General features: G+C 44.8%; 3 protein-coding genes across 3 annotated transcripts; 2 read left to right on the top strand and 1 right to left on the bottom strand.

Moving 5' to 3' along the window:
• The first annotated feature begins 358 nt into the window (after window positions 1–358).
• On the top strand, window positions 359–9,640 carry LOC138625726 (BCLAF1 and THRAP3 family member 3). The gene is made up of 11 exons (XM_069706831.1): window positions 359–525; window positions 1,085–1,128; window positions 1,283–1,936; window positions 2,341–3,183; window positions 6,179–6,348; window positions 7,332–7,458; window positions 7,541–7,613; window positions 7,688–7,812; window positions 7,934–8,033; window positions 8,118–8,220; window positions 9,308–9,640. Exons 2-11 carry the CDS (start codon window positions 1,094–1,096, stop codon window positions 9,319–9,321), a joined length of 2,244 nt encoding a protein of 747 aa, XP_069562932.1. The 5' UTR covers window positions 359–525; window positions 1,085–1,093; the 3' UTR covers window positions 9,322–9,640.
• Window positions 9,641–11,675: 2,035 nt separating this feature from the next.
• Window positions 11,676–19,019, bottom strand: lipib (lipase, member Ib). Its single transcript, XM_069706899.1, has 10 exons — window positions 18,948–19,019; window positions 16,006–16,397; window positions 15,394–15,502; window positions 15,101–15,202; window positions 14,418–14,507; window positions 14,112–14,279; window positions 13,541–13,630; window positions 13,127–13,235; window positions 12,858–13,031; window positions 11,676–11,877 (listed from the first exon to the last, which is right to left on the bottom strand). Exons 1-10 carry the CDS (start codon window positions 18,997–18,999, stop codon window positions 11,793–11,795), a joined length of 1,371 nt encoding a protein of 456 aa, XP_069563000.1. The 5' UTR covers window positions 19,000–19,019; the 3' UTR covers window positions 11,676–11,792.
• A 4,459-nt stretch (window positions 19,020–23,478) lies between these two features.
• Window positions 23,479–26,692, top strand: LOC138625718 (SH2 domain-containing protein 1B). The gene is made up of 4 exons (XM_069706821.1): window positions 23,479–23,775; window positions 24,405–24,468; window positions 25,204–25,408; window positions 25,497–26,692. Exons 1-4 carry the CDS (start codon window positions 23,633–23,635, stop codon window positions 25,544–25,546), a joined length of 462 nt encoding a protein of 153 aa, XP_069562922.1. The 5' UTR covers window positions 23,479–23,632; the 3' UTR covers window positions 25,547–26,692.
• Window positions 26,693–26,719: the final 27 nt, after the last annotated feature.

Below are 26,719 nucleotides of genomic sequence, written 5' to 3'. Positions count from 1 at the left end.
GAGTCATACTGCAGCTGGTCGTCCAAAAAGTGATAAAAAGTCATACTATCTAAATACATATATAAAATGTATTTTGGATCAAGTTTGTGGTAGTTTGGACAGAAATCCAATGCGGTATAAAAATAATGATCGCAGGTGTTCATGAATTTTCTGTGGCTGAAAAGTAACAGCCACATTAAAAAGTATTAATCATATAAATATCATAATGACGGAATTTGTACAACGGCTCGTTAGGTTGAATTTCTGTAAAGCCAGCATCAGCTTTATTTTGAAAGGACCGCAGCGGAAGTGCCTGAACTCTCGCCGTTTGGCTGTTTGCGGCTCTCACCGGAACATACGTCATCGACAGCCATTTTCCTTTTGGACATTTAACGGGAAGGACAACACACTGGGACACTTTTTGGTTCTGTGGTGATAGACAGGGTCGTATTGTCTAATAATAAAGGTTTATCTCGCGGTTGTTTGTCGGTGTTATCCCGCTGTAGACGGTGTTAGTCGCGGTCGCCTGACGCGTCGCGGACGGAGGTAAGACAACCGCGTAACGTTAGCTGCTAATTAGCTTTAGCCAGCTAGGAGTTAGCTGATGCGCGTGCACACGTTGGTTTGGAAACGTTTGAGGAAAAATAACAGAATTAATATTTTATTATTCTGTCTTCACGTTGTCCAGACACTCAGATGTGCTCCGTCAGAAACGAGAGTTCAGTTGTTATCGCGTTACTATAGCAAAACGTGACGTCGTATTTTACCTGGAAATGATTGACACTCGTAAACTGAGTTAAATCAGAGAGCTGCAAGTACCTATGACGTCACACCATGACCTATGACGTCACACAATGACCTAGATAAATAGCTTATTTGTTCGGTCAACAGGCCTAAATCCCAAATTTATTTCAATCAGTGGTGGAAGAAGTATTCAGGTCCTTCACTTTCATTAAAGTATTTAACGGCAGACTGAAAATACTCCACTAAAAGTTTTTGACTTTTATTCCAGCTAACAGGAAGTGTTTTGTTTTGCCTGCAGCTTTCGAAGTAGTTCGGGTTTTTTTTGTTGTTTTTTTTTTACAAAAGACTTCTTTCCTTTCAGGTTGATCAAATGTCCGGACCACGGTCCCGGTCACCTCGTTACAGGTAAATCCGCCACCGGTGTTTCATTTTCATCAACGTATTTGTGTCTCATATGACCCATGTAGCTTAAAACACACCTTTTAGTTTTTAAATGTAAAAGCAGATTTATTGATTCCTGTTACAGTTGTTACATTAGTTGTTTTTTTAATGTTTTCAGGAGGTTCCCGTGGGAGGAACCCGACTTTGACGCTCACAAACTCCCTTCAAAGATGGATGGAAATCCTCCGGACAGGAGCCACCGCCCCAGAGGAGGTCCTGGAGAATTCAGGGACCGCTTTAGGGAGGACGTGCACCCAGAAGGTCAGAGGAGATCCTCTCCGTTCCCGTTCGACCAGCAGTTCGGGCACCAACGTCATCCAGACCAGGAGTTTCACCACAAGAAGCCGCCGGCTCACTATGACACGATGCGCTACGAAGACCGGAGGCTCTCGCCGCCGCCCAACGGGGAGAGACGCAGGGAAGGCTTCAGGCAACACTTCCAGAGCTTTGAGAACCGGGGCAGGTCGCCCAAGTCTCCTCTGAGGTTGATGAGGGAAAGGTTGCCGCCCACGCCGAAGTCTCCCCCGGACCACCAGCTGAGGGAGTCAGGGATGAGCTGGAGGAGAGAGGAGCAGGGCAGAGGACGAGGGAAGTTCAGAAACTTCAGTCCCGGCGGGAGGTCAGATGACCAAAGAGGCGCAGCAGACAGAGAACGAGGAAGCAGGAGCGCACAGGGTCCGAGTAGAGGCGGGAAAAGAGAGAATCCGCCGCACGAGAGGAGCCTCGCTTTTAAAAGGCAAAGGAGAGAAACGGATGACGCCGGTCATCTTGGGTAAATTTTAACCAAAATGCTTTTCAGCACTATCCGGAAAAAATGAAGAATGCAGAGGATTCTCATCTCTTGATTTCCCATAGAACCAGATTCCTCCCTGTCGTCACGTCCTATTCTCACTAATGTAGTGACCTTGTGTAGCACAAATACTGCATGGCTTAACGTTTTCCTTCCTTTGCCAGCCTGAACCTTTCTGCATGCCTTAGGCCGACCTCACTGTAGTTGTTAATGCTCGTGGAAGCGAAAGCACTTTTTCAAAAGTTCATGTTGCAGCAGTAAAAACTAAACCAGCCGCTTGGTGAGATACTTCCAGAGCTAATTTCAAGTTAATGAACTAGATGTGAAGATGCGACGGTTGCATGTATCGTTGTTGAACCATGTCACCTCCTCTTATGCCATCACAGGTACAGAAAAGAGGAGGACTTTGAGGAACATGGTTATACAATGGACTCACCCAGAGATGGGTTTGGAGGAGGCGCTCGGGGGAACCTCCCCTCCGGGGACGTTCGCCACTCGCGGCCACTCGTCGTTGAACACGATCACGGCATCACGGGCGGCAGACAGACGCCACGGCGGGAACAGTTTGACGATCGCAGGGACCCCGGCCCCGACTTTGACCGCCAGAGGACCCCCCGTCCGACGGGCTCCTCTCAGGAGCGTTTCAGGATGTCCGACAGCCGGTCGGAGGATCGGGAAGGCTCAAGGGATCGGCATTTTCAAGATAATCCCAGAGACGCCAACTATCATGAATCTAGGAGGAGCCCCGGGCCGCAGGAGAGACCCAACACCATGAGATACGGTAATCGAGCCGGTCCGGTGAACCACAGGGGGCGGGGCGGCACTCGCCCGATGAAGGTTAACCTGAACCCAATGAAAAGGCAGTACAACCAAAGTGAGGGCGGACGGACGGGACAGCCCAGGAGTCAACCTCGCGTACAGCAGTCCAACCAAGGATACCAAGACCCGCCTCACACCGAGCAGAGACACGGGTACCAACCCTTCAGGGAGGATTACCAGGATCCCGTCGAAGAGGAGCCAGACTGGGTGGAAGAAGACAGACCTCAACAGTGGGAGCACGACCGGCCCGGAGGACTGGACCGACACCCGCCACGGGACCACTTGGATCCTAAAATGCCCCGTCAGAGGGAGCGGGCGTGGAACCATCAGAAAAACGATAGCATGGCGGTCGTAACCGAGGAAACGCTAACCATCAAAGTGGACATGAGTCGGCCCGTAAAAAAAAACAGGTAGAGTATTTTTTCTAAAGTTGTGAAGGGGTGAGGGGTGAAAGTTCACACTTTCTTTTTCTGAAGTCAGAAGGAAGCAGCAGTGGAGTGACATCGAAAAGACAACGAATATTTTCAGCTGATATTCACGTGGATTTTGTCTGAAACTGAACCGAACACGAGCGGATTCAGGAACTACGGCTGGAAACGGGTGCACTTGTCACATCGTACGATCGGGACGCTTCACAGAAGTTCCTCCAACAGATGATACATTTTCATCCGAAGGGGAAGTCGTCCTCGGAGAAAACCTCGTGGGACTCGGAGAGGAGGTCTGTTGCTGCTCCTCGATGGAAACACCCAGAAAAAGCAGCTCGTGCTTCCTTGAAGAAAATCAGATCCCGGCTGAAATGTAACACGCTGACGTTCAGCTTCGGGAGCGACGCGGGGAAAAAAACACAAAAACAAAGAATCCACTGGAAGCAAACGGTTTCTCCTTCAGAGCGACAGCTTCGGCTGCATCTCATCGTACATTAGTGAAGGAGTGAATGATGACTCGGCTCGTTTGAAAGAACCGCACCGATTTAAAAGGACCGACCCGGAGTTCAGTTCTGATTTGAAGATGCAGAAAATCCTCCTCGGCTCTGACCGCTGGCAGGAAGGTTTATGGAGGACAACGCTGGACCGCCTCAGTTTAGCTGAACGGAAGATGTCTCAGACGATGTCCAGGATTCAATCAGCAGGTTTACGTCCACGCAGCCTCCACTGGGCGGGGGAGGTTTTTCTCAAAGATCTCAGAAGACGATTCAAATCTCTGCTGAAGAGGAACGAGCTGCATGAATGGAGCGTCACGCAGATTACAAACATCTCCAGGAGTCGACGGACGTGAACGAGGCAGCGACTCGCTGCTGGTGTCGTGTTTTAACGTCTGCGGTAGAAGGACGAACGCTGCCAACACTCACGCCGTGTCTCGGGACGCTGAAGACTTTTTACCCTTCTGATTTATTTTTGGAGCCACTTTGACTAAAAATGGAAAAAAAAAAACAATCCTCATTTGACTGAGAAAGAATTTGGTGCCCAGATGAACGTCGTGGGAAAGAAAGACGACGAGCGTTGAACCTGCTGATGGTTAAACAGCTGCGACGCTCGGACGCATCTGAAGAGACTTCAGGTGGCGTCAGTGAAGCTGGATCAAGAATATTATATGATGGAGAGGAAACGTCTGGGGAGGTCAAACAATGCTGATGGAGACGAAACCATGGAAACATAAGTGTGTGGGGGGGGGGGAATCGATCTGGAAACGATCTGCGACAAAGATGAAAGTATTTGGAATCAATAAACACCGTTTGTTTCTTTTTAAGCTGGAACTTGAGCTGACTTCAGGAAGCCGACGACAAACCTGGAAACGTCTCTCGGTTTTGGTCGGAAGAAGTGGAGACCCGTCACGGTAAAAAAAAAACATCGGCAGGTACGGTTGCCAGGTTACCGCATCCTGTGTGGATGAACAGGGAGACTTTGTGCTGACGGCTGAAACATCGAACAGGAAGAGGATTCAAAGCCTGCGATGCGACTGCAGACGGACACGAGGAACTAAAGACTCGTCTTCACGTCCAGCGTGTCGCAGGAGACAGATGATGGACGATGGAGACAGAAACAGCTGCTTTTATGAAGAAATCCACCCGTGGATCACCGTTACTTCTCCTGGTGAAGACGACTAAACACAATTTCAGCTTCGCGACATCAACGGGAATTTTCACACTCTGCTTTAACGAAAAGTTGAAGTCAGGAACATAAAGATCATCGTTCCCAAAAATACACGTAATCTTCTAAGTGATGATTTGACGAGGAACGTGAACGCATCATCAGTGCTGCCGAAAAGAGAAACGAAAGCAGTGACGATAAATATCTTTATAACGTGAACTAATACGTGATGGAAACAAAATGAGACCTGGAGCCTCTTCAGTGCTGAAAGAACACATCGACGCTGTGAACATACAAATCATCTGTTCTGAAGAATGGAGGGAAACGGAGTCGTCACCAATTTAAGAAGATGGAAAAATCAAGATGGAGAAACAGTCAGGAGGAGAAACGGTTGGGAGGAGAAACAGAAGGAGAAACAGTCAGAAGGAGAAACAGTCAGAAGGAGAAACGGTCGGGAGGAGAAACAGTCAGAAGGAGAAACAGTCAGAAAGAGAAACAGTCGGGAGGAGAAACGGTCGGGAGGAGAAATGGTCGGGAGAAGAAACAGAAGGAGAAACGGTCGGGAGGAGAAACAGTCTGAAGGAGAAACACGTCACGGGAATTACTGTTGAAACACAAAGGAGCGTCAGCGATGCTGGAAAACTCCTCAGATCTGTGAGTCCTCAACAGTTCAGACCAAAGGAGGCGTCCACGTCGTGGACAGATTCTGCAGGAGGACGAGAAGTCAGAAGAAACTAGTGGACAACAAAAACATTTCTGCAGCGTGAAACGGGAGCGGAGAGACGACCTCCGTCCGTCCGTCCGTCCGTCCGGCGACGAGACGCTGAAACATCCGAACCGAGAACAAAAGTCGTGCAGCTACAACCTGAAGATTTAACGGATCATACAAGAAAAGAAGTGTGAATTTTCACCCGAGCTTTAACTCACCGACGTGTTTGGGGGGGAAAAAAAAAAAAGAGGGAGGGGGGGGGTAGATTAGTCTTCTCTGGATTTCACTTTAAGTGTTTTTAAATATCCTTAAAAACACTTTAAATTGGTTGGATGTGAACGTCCCCTTTTTCTAGTTATTGTAGACGTCTTTAAAGGAACTCGTGAAAGGTAAGTTTGTTGGGTAAGGTAAAGTTGTTGCTTATTTTATTTGTTTATTTCCTGCTGTGGTTGGGACAGAAAGGAATTAAAAAATACAATAGCTCCTTCTGTTAGTCCGTCTGTCGGGACAATAAATAGCATCTTAAAGATTTCAGTTAAACTTCAACTCCTCTGAATGTCGTCACAGATGCCAGTAAATCTTCCTCCTCCTCCTCCTCCTCCTCTGCAGTCCGCTGTGTTACTCCTCAGACAGGCAGCTCTCTCTGGACCTGGTCAACGTGGGCCGCCAGCGTCTGGACTTCCTGCCCATGCTGGAGCACTCGGGGACGTACCGGGAGACGGCCATGCACACGGGGACGTTCGCCCAGGAGATCATCACCCTGGTGCACCTCGTCAAAGGTCGGCGCCGCACATATCTGAACTAATAATCACATATCTGAACTAATAATCACATATCTGCACTAATAATCACATATCTGCACTAATAATCACATATCTGAACTAATAATCACATATCTGCACTAATAATCACATATCTGCACTAATAATCACATATCTGAACTAATAATCACATATCTGAACTAATAATCACATATCTGCACTAATAATCACATATCTGCACTAATAATCACATATCTGAACTAATAATCACATATCTGAACTAATAATCACATATCTGCACTAATAATCACATATCTGCACTAATAATCACATATCTGAACTAATAATCACATATCTGATCTAATAATCACATATCTGAACTAATCTAATAATCACATATCTGATCTAATAATCACATATCTGAACTAATCTAATAATCACATATCTGAACTAATCTAATAATCACATATCTGAACTAATCTAATAATCACATATCTGAACTAATCTAATAATCACATATCTGATCTAATAATCACATATCTGAACTAATTTAATAATCACATATCTGAACTAATCTAATAATCACATATCTGATCTAATAATCACATATCTGAACTAATTTAATAATCACATATCTGAACTAATCTAATAATCACATATCTGAACTAATCTAATAATCACATATCTGCACTAATCTAATAATCACATATCTGAACTAATCTAATAATCACATATCTGAACTAATCTAATAATCACATATCTGAACTAATCTAATAATCACATATCTGATCTAATAATCACATATCTGATCTAATAATCACATATCTGATCTAATAATCACATATCTGAACTAATCTAATAATCACATAACTGTGCATCATTTTAGTCGACTGTGTTCCTCCCTGATATTTTTGGTTCAATTGAAACGGACTAATCTTAAAGGTCCAGACCAAACGGTGCGGTGTTGAGACCCTGACAGCGTCTCCCGTCTCCGCCCACAGATCAGTACTTCAGGGACGACGGGGTCACCCTGAACCAACGCTTCTCCACGCCGCAGAAAAGCAGCTACTCCGAAGAAGAGGAGGAGGTGGAGGAGCTGACGCTGGACGAGCGCTTCAGTTTGAACCGGTACGTCACACGGCAGCGTCGTGATGGAGAAACTCTTCTGATCCTTTTTCTGACCACGTGTACGAATCTCCATCTTCTGCAGAGGCTTCAGTTTAAACATGAACTCGCTGCCTGACGACAACGAGCCTCTGTTCTCCAGACTGGGACCCACGCAGGTAAAAACCGTTTGACTGTTGAGCAGCATGGTTGTGACGGTCTCGTTAATCGCACCGATGATGTGCCGAAGCAGCAGCCGGTCCGAGGCCCGGGAGACCTGAGGCACGACCTGGAGAGGAGGCGGCAGGAGAAACTGGAGGGGGTGAAAGTGACGATACAAGGAAACAGCATGTCACAGCGCCCCCGAGGGGCCGTCAGGTGAGTCACGTTCTTGAGTCCTTCACGTTTATCTGAAATAATTTGATGAAAGTTTTTGTGAAATAAACGTGGATTTTTCTCTTCGGTGTGATTTAAATGTTTTTGTAAATGTCTTCGCCAGCGAGCCGGATGTTGAGTACGGAGACGAGGTGGCTCAGATGGACCACGAAGGATTCTCCAACTGGCCCGACGAGCAGAACCGGAGACAAGAAGGGAAGATGGTGAGTGATGAGGTGGAGGTGGAGGTGGAGGTGGAGCCACGTCGGAGTCACGAGAGACTTTTAAATCCTTTTTCTCTTCTTCAGGGACCGAGGAGAGGAGCTCCGAACAGACTGAACCCGGGACCTCAGCGCCGGAACAATCGCTTCGGGAACCGGCGGCAGAACATGCCGAGCACCAACCCAGCAGGTAGCTTCACCTGTTAAACACCGACCGGAGGAGGCGGTGGTCCACATCAAGGCTCTTGTTTTTCTACCCGGGTCGGGTACCGGCCAGGTCGGGTACTTCCGGGCCGGCTGGTACCGGCTGCGACAACCGCTTGTATTTCCACCAGAAGCAGCTCGGCACAAAGCTTCACTAAAAATAGACTTCCTGACTATTTATGAGCAGATCAGCTGGACAGGAAGTGAAGAAGAAAACCAGAGAGATACATTTTCAAAATAAAACACCCTGCGCTGCATCAACCTCTTCAGGTAGAAACAACAGACGCTGCATGCCAAACAGTTTCAACATAAATAAAATAAATAAGACACCTTTGAACAACCTTTACCTTTAGCACAAAAATAAAAAATAAATCACCAAATTAGAAAGTCGATGAAACACTTTTCTTGTGAATCTGCAGCCGTGTGGAGGATGAATCTATTTACTATGATCGGAGGGTTAATCCTTCCTTCGTGTATTCTTTCATATCATTTTGTCTCTGACGTGTTTAAACACGTTTCAGTGACTCCTCCTCTTACGATGCAGCTGCAGGTGTTTTATGTTCTCTGTGAACATCTGTTCAGGGCGGTTTACATGTTAAGGTCTTTATTCTGGAACTAAACGTTCCAAAATCAAGACTTCCTGCCAGTTATTATATTTTGGATCATCAGTATCCACGATTTATTTTCTCCCTCCTGCAGCTTCTCCTCTCAGACTCAGCGTGACACTTTTAGTCCGAACTTTTCCCGTCCTGAACTCTGCCTGCTCCCGTTGTGTAACAGTCCTCCCGCTCGTTTCCTCGGCAACCACCACGTGGAGCCGTTTGACATCGCCTGCTCGTGTAATATTCTTTGACCTCTGACCCGATGACACGTCACCGTTTTAAGGAGGCTTCCCGCTCGCCGGCTCGTAATCACGGCTGAGCTCATCCAATCTCTTCTCCTTCTCCTCCTTCTACTCCTCCTCCTCCTTTCTCTGCTCAAGCTGCTCCCATCCTCTTTTATTGTCCATGTTGATCTCTTCACTCCTCTGATCCTCCATCTTTGTCCTTTCGTCCCTCCATGTCCGTCTTCAGGTCCCAACTGGTGACCACACTGGGACTCTTCCATTTGGATGTTGCTGCTTTGACTGGAAGCACCAGTTGTATAAAAAAAGAAGTGTTGAGTCTCCGTCTGGGCCTCGATCGCTGCTTTAGATCGAGAGCTCTGTCGACTCGTCCCGACTGTGAAGACGTCTCGTGTGTTTGTGAACGAGGACGACGGACCGGCCGATGACGCCAATCAATGTGAAACACCTTCGTTTGTGTCTGTCATTTATTTCTCTTTCTTTTTAAAAAATTTTGTTAAACTTTATTTCATTCAGATGTCCAATCAACTTACATTAAAACTATAAACATGGATCAAAGGTGTTGGTTTACTTCCGGCTGCTGAGGCTGAATGAAACAGAAAAAGTTACAGTCACTTGTAGTTTCATGGCGAGACGCTCAAAAAAGGAGACTAAATTCAAAATGGGGGACTTCCTGTTGACTTGAGGTCATGCTGCCGAGAGACTGTTTTGTACATCTTGATGTGACGCACATATCCTAAAATGTTGGTGCATGTAGGTGAAACGAGATGACGGAGCTGCAGTTTAGGGGGCACTGGCGAGCCGTTTGGCCACGCCCACTCGCAAAACCCACATCACGTATCGTCTCACCACGCCGGATGTTTGTGACACATTTCATGAGGTTTCAAGCATCCTTTGACCTTAACACCAACTTCCTGTGTCACGGTTGAGACATTGGACTTTGCCCCATCACCATGGCGACACTCTTTGGCAAAGACGAACAAACTTCTCAATATGTCATCGACCACACGTCTAAGCTATTCTGACCCGACTTTAGGTTTTCTGTGATCAACCAGGCGGAGCAACGAGCGCCGTGTTCAGAGTCCTGCAGGAAATACTCAGAATAAAGGCACGACTCGGCAATATTTAAAAAGATATCGTTTCAAACAAAACATTTATTTTGAACAGTGTGTGAAAATACACAATAAAAAAGGTTTTCAAGACTGAACCACATTTTTGATCTACTGTGTGTGTGTGTGTGTGTTTGTGTGTGTGTGTGTGTTTGTGTTTGTGTGTGTGTGTGTGTTTGTGCGTGTGTGTGCGTGCGTGTGTGTGTGTCACACTGACTGACAGCTCGGTTGAAGGAGTGTCTTCACCTCACCGTGTGAAACTCACTACGACATCACATTCAGGGTTTTCCTTCCATTAAAACAGTTCTTTTTTTGTTGTTTTAAGTAAATATAACGATAAAAGTCCAAAAATGCAAACTGCACCTTCGCCTTCAGGAAACGAGGTGAAAACTCTGAACGTATTTAAAAAAATAAATAAATAAAACGGATCCGCTGAAACACAACTGCAGACGCAGCTCCTCCTCCGGGCGGTGACGTCATCCATCTTTGTGTTTTCTGCTCCTGAAGTGTCTCTGCAGCGTCCAGGACGTCCACATGTGCAGCGAGGACTCAGGACGGCTGAGAGCTGCTGCTTAAAGGCACAAACGGAAAAAAGATGCACTTTCACTTCCGTTTGTAACGGCAGTGAAACGGATCAACATTTAGATCCCGTATGAAATTATTTTATGTCTCGTAGTGGGAAGATTTTTACATCCATTAACTGATTTCAGGAGTTTTGACTCGATTAAACAGTTAATTTCTTTTAGGGAATTATGGGAATTTACATGGAAATAAGATGTAAATCCAAAAACATTAAAGGTGAAGATAAAAAAAAAAGACAAATTAAAACCTTAAAGGAGCTTTAGTCCAGCTTAATAGTTCAAAAGTCTTTTAATGGGTTTTATGAAATTTATTTATTTTCACAATAAATTCTACTTTTTTTTGTTAAACACTTTATATTTTTTTTTTTAAAAAAAAAAAAAAAATCGGACTCATTGAATTTAAATGCTGCACATGCAACATTTAAATCTGACAAATTTAATAGTTTTTTTTTTATAGAATTAAATAATACCTTTTGGGTAAATCTGATAAACTCTGCATATTGTTTCTCTTCAGCTCTGTGACTGTTTCTGAATTAATTCAGGATTTAATTATTTAATTTTACAAACTCATGAAAGGAAATCTTAATTCTTCAGATTATCTGAAACATTTGCAGAAACTCAGTGAATACAGATGTTAAAGATTAAATCCACTTTGTCTCGTGTTTATATAAATATAAAAAAATATATATATATATATATTCATATATATATAAATACTGTTAAATAAAGTTGTATATCTGCGATAATCAGAATGTGATCTGACGGTTTCACTGCAGCTTCATCGCTGACGTCAACGTCTCCTGCAGCTCAACGTGAATCAGTCTCATCATCACTTCCTGGTTTCAGTGAGCAGGAGGAGCAGGAGGAGGAGCAGGAGGAGTAAATCCGCACGCAGGTCGGAGGGAGACGCTGCGGCACCACGAGGACGTCCAGGCGGGTTAAAGGTGAGTCTGATGTGTCTCCATAGAAGAAGAAGAGGAGGATGAGGAGGAGGGGAGGAGGAGGAGGAAGTGTGATCAGGGAGTCAGAAGTGAGAGCCGCAGAGCAGAGGTCGAAACGCCACCTCCATGTTCTCCTCCATGATGATGTCAAAGCGGCACAGCAGAGGCCTGATGATGAAGAGGAGGAAGATATGTTTGTTAATAATGAAAGTCTTCATCACAGATCTTAATGTTCTAATGATCTAAAACGAGCAAGAAACTCATCGTTTGTTTTCAGCAGCTCAACTTCAGCTGTTTTGGTTTTTATCAAACTTGAAAGTGAGAATATGAATTCAGATTTAAATCAGCTGCGTTGTAGATTAAAGTGGATAAAATGTTTAAAAAGTCTTGTAGATTAGATTATTGTGAAAAACATTTTATAATCCAGTGAAACAAACCGTCATTGGAAACGAGAGCGTCACATTTATTTTCTGGATCTTTCTGGATTTCTAACGAGCCTTCAGTGATTATTCATGTTAATAAAGCATTAATGAAGCCTTAATGAAGCCTTAATGAAGCCTTAATGAAGCCTTAATGAAGCATTAATAAAGCATTAATAAAGCATTAATAAAGCCTTAATGAAGCCTTAATGAAGCATTAATAAAGCATTAATAAAGCATTAATAAAGCATTAATGAAGCATTAATAAAGCCTTAATAAAGCATTAATGAAGCCTTAATGACGCCTTAATAAAGCATTAATAAAGCATTAATAAAGCATTAATAAAGCATTAATAAAGCCTTAATGAAGCCTTAATGAAGCATTAATAAAGCATTAATGAAGCATTAATAAAGCATTAATAAAGCATTAATAAAGCATTAATAAAGCCTTAATGAAGCCTTAATGAAGCATTAATAAAACATTAATGAAGCCTTAATAAAGCATTAATAAAGCATTAATAAAGCATTAATAAAGCATTAATGAAGCATTAATAAAGCATTAATAAAGCATTAATGAAGCATTAATAAAGCATTAATAAAGCATTAATAAAGCATTAATGATTCCTGCAGCTGTCTCAATCTTATTAAGGCCTTATAAATCCTCACTAAATGATTCATTACTCCTTATTACGACGTTAGATAGGGCCGATGGACCCCGGTGACCTCTGACCTCTCGGGCAGCTCCAGCGGCGTGAGGCGGATCCGCAGCACGCGGATCTTGTAGCGCGGCCCGATGACGTTGCCGGTGTTGATCCGCAGGGAGACCTTCTGGATGTTCTGCAGGTCGTCGTCGAACTGGGCCAGCAGCCGCGTGGCCGTGTACTGCTCGAACCGCTGCGGCTTGCTGCGGAACATTTAGAACATCCGGAGGAACACGATGAACAACGACACGCAGGAGTTTACAGGTTTCCTGTTCTCACCGGATCTCCGACGACTCACTGGTCGATTCGGGCCTCGGTGACGTTCATGCCGCTGTGCAGCCGGATGTAGACGACCCCCCAGCGCAGGTACTGGTTCCACGTCACCATGTCCACCCTGTAGCTCAGCTCTGACACACACACACACACACACACACACACACACACACACACACACACACACACACACACACACACACACACACACACACACACAGTTACACTCAGTCATCAGAGTAAAATATTCTCCTTGAACAAACCAAACTCAGTACCACAGTACTGTGTGTGTGTTAATGTGTGTGTGTGTGTGTGTGTGTGTGTGTGTGTGTGTGTGTGTGTGTGTGTGTGTGTGTGTGTGTGTGTGTGTGTGTGTGTGTGTGTGTGTGTTAGGGTGTAGGTGTGTGTGTGTGTTAATGTGTGTGTGTGCTGGACTCACTCTTATAGGGCAGGTGTGCGGTGGTGCTGAAGAAGACTTTCGTCTGTCCGAGCCGCAGCAGCGTCCCCCTCCACCTGCTGATGTCGTAACCTGCAGGTGAGACCGTTCAGGTGTTCAGTCGGACCTCCAACCTCACAGTGTGTGTGTGTGTGTGTGTGTGTGTGTGTGTGTGTGTGTGTGTGTGTGTGTGTGTGTGTGTGTGTGTGTGTGTGTGAAGCCTTAATAAAACATTAATAAAACATTAATGAAGCATTAATGAAGCATTAATAAAGCATTAATAAAGCATTAATAAAGCATTAATAAAGCATTAATAAAGCATTAATAAAGCATTAATGAAGCATTAATGAAGCATTAATAAAGCATTAATAAAGCATTAATAAAGCATTAATAAAGCATTAATAAAGCATTAATAAAGCATTAATGAAGCATTAATAAAGCATTAATGAAGCATTAATAAAGCATTAATAAAGCATTAATAATTCCTGCAGCTGTTGTTCTTGGAAGACAAACCGCTCTCTCTTTTTTTTGGGCTCCCGGCTGCCGGTCGGGGTGTTTTTTTTGGATCACCTACCGAGGACGGGACAGGAGGCGGGTTTGAAGGCTTCGCAGCGCATGCAGCGTCCGTCCAGGAAGTCTCCGTAGGACGTGCAGGGATACCCGGTCAGGCTGCAGGTTCTGTTCAGGGCGCACAGGAACAGGAACACGGAGCGCTGGTGGTCGCACACGAAGTAAGATTTACCTGCAGGGGACAGACGGAGGACGCCGCAGGGGACAGACAGAGGACGCCACAGGGGACAGACGGAGGACGCCGCAGTCAGCATGTGTGTGTTAATGTGTTAATGTGTTAATGTGTTAATGTGTGTGTGTGTGTGTTCACCTGAGAAGATGGTTTTGGGACATCCGGGCTGGTCGGCGCCGCCGTTGGCGTAGAAGTCGATGTGTCCGTGAGCTCCTCGCAGGCCGAACGCTGCACGCAGGAAACACCGATTTCATTTATTCTGCACCGTCAGCAAAGAAGTGACGAGATCTCTAATCGTTCTCTGATCGTTCTCTGATCGTTCTCTGATCGTTCTCTGATCGTTCTCTGATCGTTCTCTAATCGTTCTCTAATCGTTCTCTGATCGTTCTCTAATCGTTCTCTGATCGTTCTCTAATCGTTCTCTAATCGTTCTCTAATCGTTCTCTGATCGTTCTCTAATCGTTCTCTGATCATTCTCTGATTGTTCTCTAATCGTTCTCTGATCGTTCTCTGATCGTTTTCTGATCGTTCTCTGATCGTTCTCTAATCGTTCTCTGATCGTTCTCTGATCGTTCTCTGATCGTTCTCTGATCGTTCTCTAATCGTTCTCTGATCGTTCTCTGATCGTTCTCTAATCGTTCTCTAATCGTTCTCTGATCGTTCTCTGATCGTTCTCTGATCATTTTCTGATTGTTCTCTAATCGTTCTCTGATCGTTCTCTGATCGTTCTCTGATTGTTCTCTAATCGTTCTCTGATCGTTCTCTGATCGTTCTCTGATTGTTCTCTAATCGTTCTCTGATTGTTCTCTAATCGTTCTCACAGTTCATGTCGGTGTGAAGAACGTCCACGAACATGGCGTCTGACGGGTCCAGCCTCTCCTCCAGTCTGGCACTAGTGAACATCGGCCCCGCCGGGTCCAGACCTGGAGGAAGAGGAGGAGGAGGAAGAAGAGGAAGAGGAGGTGAAGGAGGAGGAGGAGGAGGAGGAGGAGGAGGAGGAGAAGGAGGAGGGAGAAGAGGAGGTGAAGGAGGAGGAGGCAACAAAACCCGTCAGCTGGATGATGTATTCGTTGTTTACGTGCAGGTTTGTGTTGCTGCCGGTTGAATCGTCCACCTGTGATGCGGCCGATCTTCCCCTTCAGGTTCGCTCCCACGAAGCCGGCCAGGTGAGCTCCCAGGCTGACGCCGATGAGGTGCACCGAGCTCAGAGCGGCTCCTTCGTCCTGAGGACACGACATTCAGGAGGTTCGTGGACACGTTCGCTGAACTTGGTTCTCATTTAATTATTTTCAGATTGAACTGCTTCAACAGCAGGAATGTATTTATTGGCTTCATGAAGACTTTGAAACAAGACTTTAATGTCTGGAGGCTTGAACGCACCGTGTTTTACTATCAGGCCATTAAACCCAAACTGGGAACGAGATGAGTTGTTTAGATGTTGAGATGCAGCCAACCGTGTTTTTTTGGAGCCGGACGTGACCATATTTGGACGAGATGGGGAGGAGCTGTCAATCAAACTAACCTCTTTTCAGGTATCTAATTAATGGTGGAATTATTTTCAGAACAACACTGATCAGACATGAATTTATCTTCACGACGCCATAATAACGTGTTAAAAACATGCATTGATTTGTTTTGAATGAGTCTGATGGAGTCGTGATGAAAACATCTGGCCCTCCAGCTGTCGTCCGTCCGCCCCGCGGTGCGTTCAGGGTCGCCAGCTCACCTGCATGGTCTGAATGAAGCCGGTGAGGTTGAGCGCCGCCTCCCTGGTGTACGTGACGGCGGTGAAGTAGTTGAGGTTGGCGGCGCCCTTGTTCCAGTCCACCACGATGACGTTCATGTCCTGCTGCTCGGCCAGCAGGTGCACGAGGTGGTCGATCCAGATCGGCGGCGCGCCGGTGGGCCGGTAGCCGTGGATGACGAAGGCGGTCGGGCGCGACAGGTCGAAGAGCGGCTGGGAGGAGAGCCGGCGGTGGTTGACCTCGCGGCCGCAGTCCAGGTTGGAGCGCGTGTAGAGCAGCAGCCGCACGTACAGGCTCGTTCCCATGAAGCAGTGCGACAGGTTCAGGTCGGTGAAGTTGTCGCAGGAGTCGGCGCCGCTGCTCTCCTCCTGACCTGCAGGGCAGACCGGGGCGAGGCCGTCGGAAGGAGAGCCGGAGAAAATGACATCGAAGCTGCACTGCATGGAGGTGTTTCCATGGCAACGAGGAGCAGCATCAAAGTCACTCACTCACGCACACACACACACACACACACACACACACACACACACACACACACACACACACACACACACACACACACACACACACACACACACACACACACACACACACACACACACACACACACACACACACACACACACACACACACACACACACACACACACACACACACACACACACACACACACCTTTAAACCCCAAACAGAGTCTCTCGGCCCGGATCAAACTGAACCAGACTTCTTAGCTGGTTCAGGAACTAATTACAGGAAGTTGAGGCGGCGTGTCGTCACTCGTTAAACAACAGAAGAAGAAAATATAACCGGACAAGAAGTAAAAGGAGCCGAAGTCGCGCTCAGGCAGCGAAGGAGGGAAAAATAAATCAAAAATCAGCTTGAAAATGCTCAAACTTAACTCGTCATACAATATTACAATATTTTGGCAAAGAAATTAATCTGTTTGTTCGTTTTTTTTCTCCATTTAAACTTAAAAGTCGACGACATGCCGTCTGAACCAATCAGCATCCAGCACCGGGAGCTCCATCTGTCATGAAAAGTTCTCAGAATGACAAACTGAAATGAAACTGAAAAGCTTAGTTCGGACGTTCAGGTGTGAAAACAACCACAAAGTGAAAACAGGAAGTGGCTTTATGTTCCAGATGAAGTGTTTTTGTTTGTTTGTTTGTTTTTGTTTGTTTGAGCGTTCCTCCTGTTTGTCTTTTTGCCTCCCGATTAACTAAATCTCCCGGCGGGCGAGCGCCACGTGTTTTCATCAGAACGTGGATCACCTCCCAAAGATGAGACGCGTTCAAGGAACCCACACGGGGACGTTCACGGTCAGCTGGTACAAAATCACATTCACCTTAAAAAAAACGCTTCTTCACGTATGTAACTCTTGAGAGAAATGCTTCATCAGCCTTTGACCCAGTTCCTCTCTAAAAACTGTGCACAGGTCAGAGGTCAGAGGTCATCAGTGTGAGTTAAAGGCCGCCTGTAAGCGGCGGCATTAGTTCTCCGTCTGGTTTGTCTGTAGTTTGGCCTCTTAAACAGTCGGGATCAGCGAGAGTCTCTTCAGCCTCTTTAAAGTGTCTTTAACCTGAAAACCGAAACATCCAGACGGCTGTGAACGCGTCACCACGGGAGGAAAACAAACCGCTCACTGGTCCTGCAATATATCCTGGAATTAAAAAAATCTCTCTTCCAGACATTAAAGTCAGGAGATTTGATCATTTCCTGGAACATCATGGAGTTTATTTTATATTTGAGTTTCCATTTATCAAACTGTAATATCCTCCCTGCAGTATTTTTCTATCTGGTGTCACTCAACTTGTTTCCTGAGGGATTTTTTTTAATTATCTCGTCAACAAATCACTTCAGTCAACTTTTTCACTGCAGCTGCTAACGAAGGTAAAACATGCAGGAAAATCAACATTTCAGGAGCTTCGGATCAAAAACGGAAAGTTGGAGAGTTTGTAGATTCTCTTTGAGCATAAACACTGAAAACCAAAGTGAAACCTGGTTTGAACCTTTGGTGAACTGACAGTTTGATTATCCTCCAGTTCCTTCTAATGATCAATAATTAATCCATTTGATCAATCTGCCTGCAAGCAGACGTCTAAAAAGAGTGGTTGGAGTCACTATATCTTTCGGCGTGGCGACTAATCCGAAGGTTTAACGCCATCTGACCACGTTGTCACTCGTCCAAATATGCCAGGCTTTAAAACTTCCTCCAAACACAACGACTTTAGCGTTAGCTCGGTGTCCAGCTTCCCGTTGGCGCCCGCCGCCCTGCAATTAGCACACAGGAGCGCGACACTGCCCTCAATAGGATCAGGCTGCTATAAAAAAACCTCCTCATCCCATCAACACAAGGAGGAGGAGGAGGAGGAGGGGGGCGGGGCTTCACTCTGGAAACGGTCCAACCACACACACACACACACACACACACACACACACACACACACACACACACACACACACACACACACACACACACACACACACACACACACACACATCAGTGAACTCTGAGTGAGAAATGACCTGCAGCTCGTTTCACTGCAGCAGAAGCAGATTTTTATTTTACTTTTTTAAAACTTCCCACCGCAGCAGATGGAGAGTTAACTTTAAATAATCTGTTCTCCCCACGCAATCACTAATCTGTTACACACACACACACACACACACACACACACACACACACACACACACACACACACACACACACACACACACACACACACACACACACACACACACACACACACACACACACACACACACACACACACACACTGTCTGTTTCTGGGTGTTTGGACTAAAAGAACATTTTTTTTCATCTTTCAGCTCAAATATAAAAACTCAACAGGAAGCAAGTTTAAGTTTTCACGCTTGAACAGAAGTTCTATTTTTATGAATCTTCTGTGATTATGTTTTCGTACCTTTGCAGAGGACGAGGAGTCCCAGCAGAGACGCCAGTCGGCCGGGAGGCATCCTTCCTCCGGAGACGCAGAAGGTGGAGAAGAACGTGGAGGGAGAAAGCAGCTCTGAGCGTTGAGAGGAGGAGGGAGCGACTGAACCGGGGAGGGATTTCTGTAGGAGGAGACACCGGGAGGAGGGAGGGGGTGGGGGGGTGTCCTGACTTACAGTGAGGATGAGAGCGAAGGGAGATCGGGACAGACGGATGTCAGTCAGGACGCTTGGCGATGAACGAGGTGAAGGACGAGAGTGAGATCATAGATCAGAAATACTTTTAAATCGACTTTTCATCACAAAGTTTCAGGATGAACATTCAAGGAAATAATGTGGAGACGAAAAGAAAAGAAAGGATGAAGACCTTTTAAATAATCAACTGTTGGACAACTCCTGTATTTTTAATTAGATGTGAGAACAAGTTAATCAGCTGTAGCTGCTATAAAAAGTTGAATCTGCTGCTGAACGTTGGAACCACGAGACTCGACCTAAAAGTTCCGTCTGTTCCCGTTGAACGCAGCGCAGCGATGCACCCCGAGCAGCAGGAAGCAGCGACCTTCATCAGGAAGTATTCAGAGTTCAACATCATCACTGAGTTCCTCACGATAACGTGACCGCTGGTACGAGAACATCGGTGACGTCACCATGGAAACCTGAAACTGGAGCAGAGAAACAGCAGATTTTTGGGGGAACAAAGTCTTCAACACGTCTGCTAACAGCCGAGTGTTCCTGAGCCCGTGCAGTGATTTCCACTGATTCCTCTTCTCCGCTGTGAGCGGTCGTGTTGGAGAACCCTGTTGCCACGGCGCCACAGTTCAGGTGGTTCACAGTGAATGTTTTCCCCTCAGACGCCTCAGAAGGTTCCCAGTGGAACTCTGTGTTGACAGTCTGAATCTGGGGGACGAATTTACGGTGACACAAAGAAAACCCACCTGGTGTCTCCTGACCTGATGCCTTCTTCTTCAGTCTTGGACGGTGAAGCTCCGCCCCCTTCTTGAAACGTGAACATCTCTCAGAAACACCTCGCCCGGCTCGTTGCTTCACCACCGGAGACTTTCTGAAACATTTCAAGGGTCTCTGTTGATGATTTACGTGTTATGTTTCAGGTCATGTTCACGTACCAGCGGTCACGTTAACGTCATCAGTGATGATGTTGATGACGAGACGACACTCTGAATACTCCCTCATGAAGGTTGTTGCCTCCTGCTGCTCTGTGAACTTCACTGTGGATGTTTACAGGAAGATAAACAACCAAAAACAGCATCAGAGTGCATTTAAACGTACTCAGTGCTGCACATACTAACAGCCAATATTTTCAAAGTGCAAACGTCACATTTCATGCAAAAAGTAGAGCTTGTTTTGCATCTAATCGTCACTAAAGAAGTTTTTTTTTTTTTTTTGGATTCCACTACTGGAAGTCGGCTCTGAACCGTTCCTCGTGATTAATGATGTCAACGGATGATTGTGGGTAAATGTGTGCCGTCGGAAGGTGGAGCCACACCAGCGCTGGTTATTAATAGCTCTGCAGACTCTGACCACAGTGCACCCAGCCCATTCTGCCCTGCACCCCCTGACTTCAACATCAACACATGTAATTTAACATGTACGCTGAGCTTCGGGCCTCGGCTGCAGCAGCAGAGTCTCAGAGCACTTCAAAAGCAGCGAAACAGAGCCGAGGCTCACAGTAATGGAAGAGTGACGGCTAAAAACATGCAATCAATGGTGGAAACATACAACAGGAGTCTGGTTGGACTTTTTAAAGCGAGAGAGAGGAAGCAGCATGCAGAGACTCCTCTTCGAAATCTGGGTATCAAGAGCAAAACTGCAGGATGTGGTGAAATAACACGCAGTTCGTTCATAATTCTCGATCTTCCTTTATTACAGCCTCAAAAAAAGGATATATACAATGTACAATATCCCTAAATAGCAAAGCTCGGTCACACTGCAAACAAATCTTTGCCAAAATTCAAGAAAAAAACATATAATTTGAGGAGATAATGACGTATAATCAGTGAAATTATCTCTATATAGCTCGTTAATTTTACTTAGCAGGAAACAATTGAAGTTGGTTCCAGTGTAGAAAGAAATGGACTTTAATAAGTGTTCAAAAGTTTGAAATAAGTGGAAAATATAATTCAAACTGATGTGATGTGAAAAATATGTCCGCGGCAGAAGTGTCTTCGGCTACAATACCAGCGAGTGCCACTAGAGGTCGGCTCCAAAAAGCCTCCGGCTCCATAGACTCCCATTCAACTTCTCTCATCAAATCCAAAGTGAATAAAATGTGTCCATCAGTTATCTCGGTGTTGTTAGCTAAAGTCACTCCTTCTTATTAGTTTTCTGGAGGTCCAGCACTTTAAAAATGAACCGGAAACTTGTTTGAGTTTCTAAAGTACGCACTGCATCAATATAAAAAAAAAAAAAAAAATCGGAAACCACGTCCATCTGGACTGTTCGACAAAGACACGGTTTGTCGGAGGTTTTCCTGACTGGGACGTTAGAAACAGTGCACGTGTCTAAATGTCCGTAGGACCTGCGTGTTTGTGTTTCGGGGGTCTCTGCAGGCCGAGGTCCACCTGTGATTGGCTCAGTGAGCGGCCAGGTAAAAAGGTCACGATGTTCTGATCAGTTAAAGAGCTTATGTTTGGAGGCCACGCCCTCTCATCGGCCATCTGGCTCAGCAAATATAAGGAGTGAATCGGGTGAAAGAGATCATGAAGTCAGTGATGTGTGGTCAGCTTTCAGCGGTTAATTCACCAGGAAGCAGTGAAACCACCATCATTTTTTGTTGAGCTCCCAGAGGTATAACTATGTGACCTGACGCACCTTCTTCGGTCTTGGACGGTGAAGCTCTGCCCCCTTCTTGAAACGTGAACATCACTCAGAAACACGTCGCCCGGCTCGTCGCGTCATCGCCGTAGACTTTCTGAAACATTTCAAGGGTCTCTGTTGATGATTTACAGAGTTTGACCCCAAAATCTGATGTTATCTCGTGGAAATCACTGCATGGGCTCAGGAACACTCGGCTGTAAGCGAGTGTTTTGAAGATTTTCTGTTCTCTGTTCTGATCCGAAGAAGGAAGTGAGTTGATGTGGTTATGAAGAGGCAGACGCTCGCTTGGCTTGAACTTTTCCCCAGAAGTCTGATGATCTAGTCCACTTGTAAGGAAACACCAACGTGGATTAATTCTAATAAAGTTACATAAGTTAATTTAGGTAACACATTTAACATGTCCAGAGTACGCATGGTAACTTACTTGACATGTGTGACTTATCAACCCACATCTTCACCAAATTTACTCAGTAATCTGAGCTCCTAAACCAGCTGACTCCTCGCCAAAGGACACTTTATCTCACGGAGGCCAGCGAGCTTCGGCAGAGCGGCCGGACCGGGTCCTGAGAACCGGGTCGGGTTGGAAACAAACACACGGCCAAGAAAACATAGAAATTTATCATGTTTTATAAAAGGAAGGCAGGAAAAAAAATATAAAAAAGAATTTGACATTTTGGATAAAATACAGGAAAATATATAAACCAGGAAATAAAATAAAAAATAAAAAAAACCCACCCAGCATTGAGGAACTGGAAACATTTGTTATATTAAAAAAATAAAAAAATTTCCCCTCGGGGATTAATTAATAATAATAAAGTAAATACCTACCTACCATATAATCGCTAAGATCTCTGAGTCTTTTAAAAGATGTTACTGCGCCACCTGCTGGTTCTTTAAAACTTTCTACAAATTCAGCTCAAAGGGAACTGAAAACACTCCTGTTCACCTTTTAACACTGAAGACGGCAGCAGACGGTGTGTGTGTGTGTGTGTGTGTGTGTGTGTGTGTGTGTGTGTGTGTGTGTGTGTGTGTGTGTGTGTGTGTGTGTGTGTGTGTGTGTGTGTGTGTGTGTGTGTGTGTGTGTGTGTGTGTGTGTGTGTGTGTGTGTGTGTGTGTGTGTGTGTGTGTGTGTGTGTGTGTGTGTGTGTGTGTGCGTGTGTGTGTGTGTGTGTGTGTGTGTGTGTGCACCAGTTAACCCGCTGTGATTAAATGAAACAGATGGCAGCAGCTCAGACGCACCAGGGAAAGAGAGAAAACACACAAGTCTGATAAAAGCTGACAGGAAGCACCTGACGGGGGACATTGTGGTTATATATATCTATCTATATCTATCTATATATATCTATATATAGATTTAGATCTAAATCTGTGTTGTGTGCATTGGACCCCTGGTAGTACTTTTTTTCTTTCGATTAAATGTTCTCTGATATTTCAGCTCGGCCTCTCTCTCTCTGTCTCTCTCTCTTTCTCTCTCTCTCTCTCTCTCCCTCTCTGTCTCTCTCTCTCTCTCTCTCTTTCTCTCTTTCTCTCTCTCTCTCTCTGTCACACACACACTTCCGGTCGTGGCGCCTCTGGTTTTGTTTTCTGTGTTGTAAAGCGCGTCTGTGCGCACTGAGCACTGACCCGTCTGCCGCTCCGCTCCGCACCGCTCCGCCACCGGCACCGCTCCGCCACCGCTCCATTCCCGCTGATCCTCTCCAACGGAGGCGCTCCGGGTTTTCATTGGTTGTTTCCCCCCCGTGGAGATGAACCGGTTTTGAAGGAAGCTCGAGAAGCAGCGCGAGACGTGCCTGTGGATGTGCGTCGTTGTGCCGTCGTCGCCATGGCAGCAGCTCTGCCGATGTGCTACCACGGCGCCCTCACCAAGAAGGAGTGCGAGGATCTGCTGGGGAAGAAGAACAAGGACGGAGCGTACCTGATCCGAGACAGCGAGACCATCCAGGGGGCCATGTGTCTCTGCGTGTAGTGAGTACTCCTCTAACACTGGATCAGTCCTAATATTGGTCTGTTTTAAACTAGAGTATTGATCTCCCTTACTAGTTTTATTATATTAGGTGAAGCAGGAAAAAGAGAATTACAATAATGCAGTAATAAAACGCATAAGTGAGTAATTCAGCATCTTTTTATTTAATTTAAAAAGAAGCTTCAATCATCTTTGTTAAAATGAGGATTAAAATCACTCCCAGTTCTTCTCCGCTGCTTTTGGGTCCCATCAAAAGGTTTCATCTCGTCATGACCAAAAACACTTCCTCTTCCAGTTTCATGTATGAACCCAGTTCTGCAAAGTCCAGTAAAATGTATTCATTTATTTAAAATAAAACAAATAGACTTGATCAATAAAAACAATTAAAAAATTCAGAAGCAAGATTAAACTAACAAGAAGCACGCAGAAGTGTGAAAGAAGCAAATAAAAACTGCTTCAAAAAAGTGGTAAAGCTGCTAAAAGTCAAAGTGTTCTTAGAAATGTCTTAAGAAGTGTTCTCAGAAGTATTTTTCAAGGTGTTTTTAAGCTCTCGTAAAAGAGGAAGATGAGATGATGTGAAGATTACAAACATGTCGTCTATCAACAACATGCATCTTGTTTGTCTTTGCAGTAAACAGATGGTGGTGTATACTTACAGACTGCTTCAGACATACACCGGCAGCTACTCGCTCCAAGTAAACACACACACACACACACACACACACACACACACACACACACACACACACACACACACACACACACACACACACACACACACACACACACACACAGCTCGGCAGCAACAGAATATAACTAGAATAATATGATAGTTATTAATACGGCTCCTCTGATGATGCCTCAGATGTTTCCGGTTGAAGCGGTCTGAGTGTCTTTAAAGGAACATTTCACCCCACAAACATGGAAACTCACCCGTTCATGGCAGAGGAAACTCTTCTGAGGTCACAAACTGGAGGGTTGATTCATGCTCATTGGTTTTTTCCATCCCACTCAAACTGCGAAGTGTCGATTAAATCAGCACTGATATTTGAGTCATTGTTCATGCGTCTTACGGGCTGCTGGAGACTTGAACTCACATCTATATTTGTCTTTTTGATTAGTTTGTTTCCCCTTTTCTCCTGTTCTCCTTTTTCTCCTCCTACATGAAGCTTTTTAAAAAAAAAATTATTTACTTCACCTGTCTTAATCATTTATTTCGTTGATATTTAACAGACAAAACAGAGAACTGATTAACTTAGAAAACAATCCGCACCCCCACTGACAATGGAAAATAAAGTTAGTGCATTATAAATGTCAGATTAACTGATATCCGTCCTGGAACCACTGATTCACATTCAGTTTCTCCTGCAAAACAAAATGTACTTTCAATTATACTCCTTGTTATTTACCATCTGCTGTTATTTCGTCAGACGACCGGAAGTGTGCAGGAGTCCTTTTTTAAGACTTTGGACGATCTGATCCTTCACTTTAAGAAGAAGAACCAGGGTCTGGCCATACACCTGCGCCACTCCGTCAAAAGGAAGACGGACTTGTTGATTCGTCCCAAAAAAACGGCTCCACAGCCGTCACGCCGCGAGCCGATGCCTCTGCCTGACGAAGACTGCGACTACGAGAGTACGTCATGAATCTTTTCTGTCCTCTTCTCACAGCTTCTTATTTGATTTCTTTTTCTGTATTTCACTTTTTCTGTTTTTTCCTCCAGACACTGCGGCTTCCTCCGACTACGTCGAAGTCCTCCCTGAACAAGTCTGACGTTTGAAACACAAAGAGACAAAAACAAGAGGACGATGCGTTCAGTGACCGGATCTGATTCAGGATAACTGGATCTATACAGCACTTTTCAAAACAAAGTCACAAAGTGCGTTGTGTCATAGATTCAGGATTAAAACATAATGGAGTAAAATTCTGGACAATAAATAAAGGACAATCAATTTTATTTATGTAACGCCAAAAGTTATTTCAAGGGAATTAACATAGAAAAGTCCTTCCAAGAAGAAACCTGACAGTTGAACAATTCCCACAAGATGACAGGTGAAAGAAAGAAACTTAAACAACTGGAAGGAAAAACTCCCTTTTAAGAGAAAGAAACCGTACTTTGTGATTAAATGAGCGTTTATATGAATACAAATCTGATTAAAACGGTGTCACAGCGATAAATGAGGATTTAAATCGGATTTGATTGTTTCTGATCCGTTACTTGAAATGGGTCTTTCTCTGATCTCTGCTGTTCTTCTTCTTTTTTTTTTTTGCCAACTAGAAGTGGAGTGAAAAGTGTTTAAGTCATGCTTGAGAGCACAATGTGAAATTTTGTGGTTGTGATTCTGTGAATTTATCAAACATGGTGATCAAGTTTGTGGAAACAACTCTTTGTCTGCTGGTCACTCAGACAGATGTCTTGTCACTGCAGCAGATGCATCAATATCTAGGTATCGTAAAAATGAGGAAACTGCTGCTGCTGCTTGTTGTTACTTGAAATGTGTCTTTCTCTGATCTCTGCTGTTCTTCTGTCAGAACAGAAATGTCTCTTATGTCCTTCACACAAGACGATGGCTCTCAGGTACAAAGCTTTCATGTAAAAAAAAAAAAAAAAAAAAAAGATCACCTAGTTTTCGCGAGGCAATGAACTCTCTTGACCTCTTCCTAAATTTCTGTAAAATATTTTGTAGATATTAACCTGTTTTAATTCCTTACCGGTTCTCCTTTTACTATTAAATGCAATTAAAGGTTCAGTCTTGTCTGATGAAAATAAGATTTGAGTAGTTTTATTTTTTTGAGGTTCATGCAGACCAAACATTTAAAAGAAGTTGTGTCGATCAGCCCACTAGCTGTTTTCTAAACCACACATCCTGTATCTGTTTTCACACCCCATCTTAACATGCAAACTGCTCACATGCACCTAATATCAGTCAGCACATAAAGAAAATA

The sequence above is a fragment of the Brachyistius frenatus genome, unplaced genomic scaffold (genome assembly GCF_029030835.1).
Source record: "Brachyistius frenatus isolate BFR_SWC_R1_liver_20210118 unplaced genomic scaffold, ASM2903083v1 Contig_65, whole genome shotgun sequence".
Lineage (NCBI taxonomy): Eukaryota > Metazoa > Chordata > Actinopteri > Embiotocidae > Brachyistius > Brachyistius frenatus.
The sequence above is the reverse complement of the archived record's forward strand: the minus strand, read 5'-3'. Positions and strand labels throughout refer to the sequence as shown.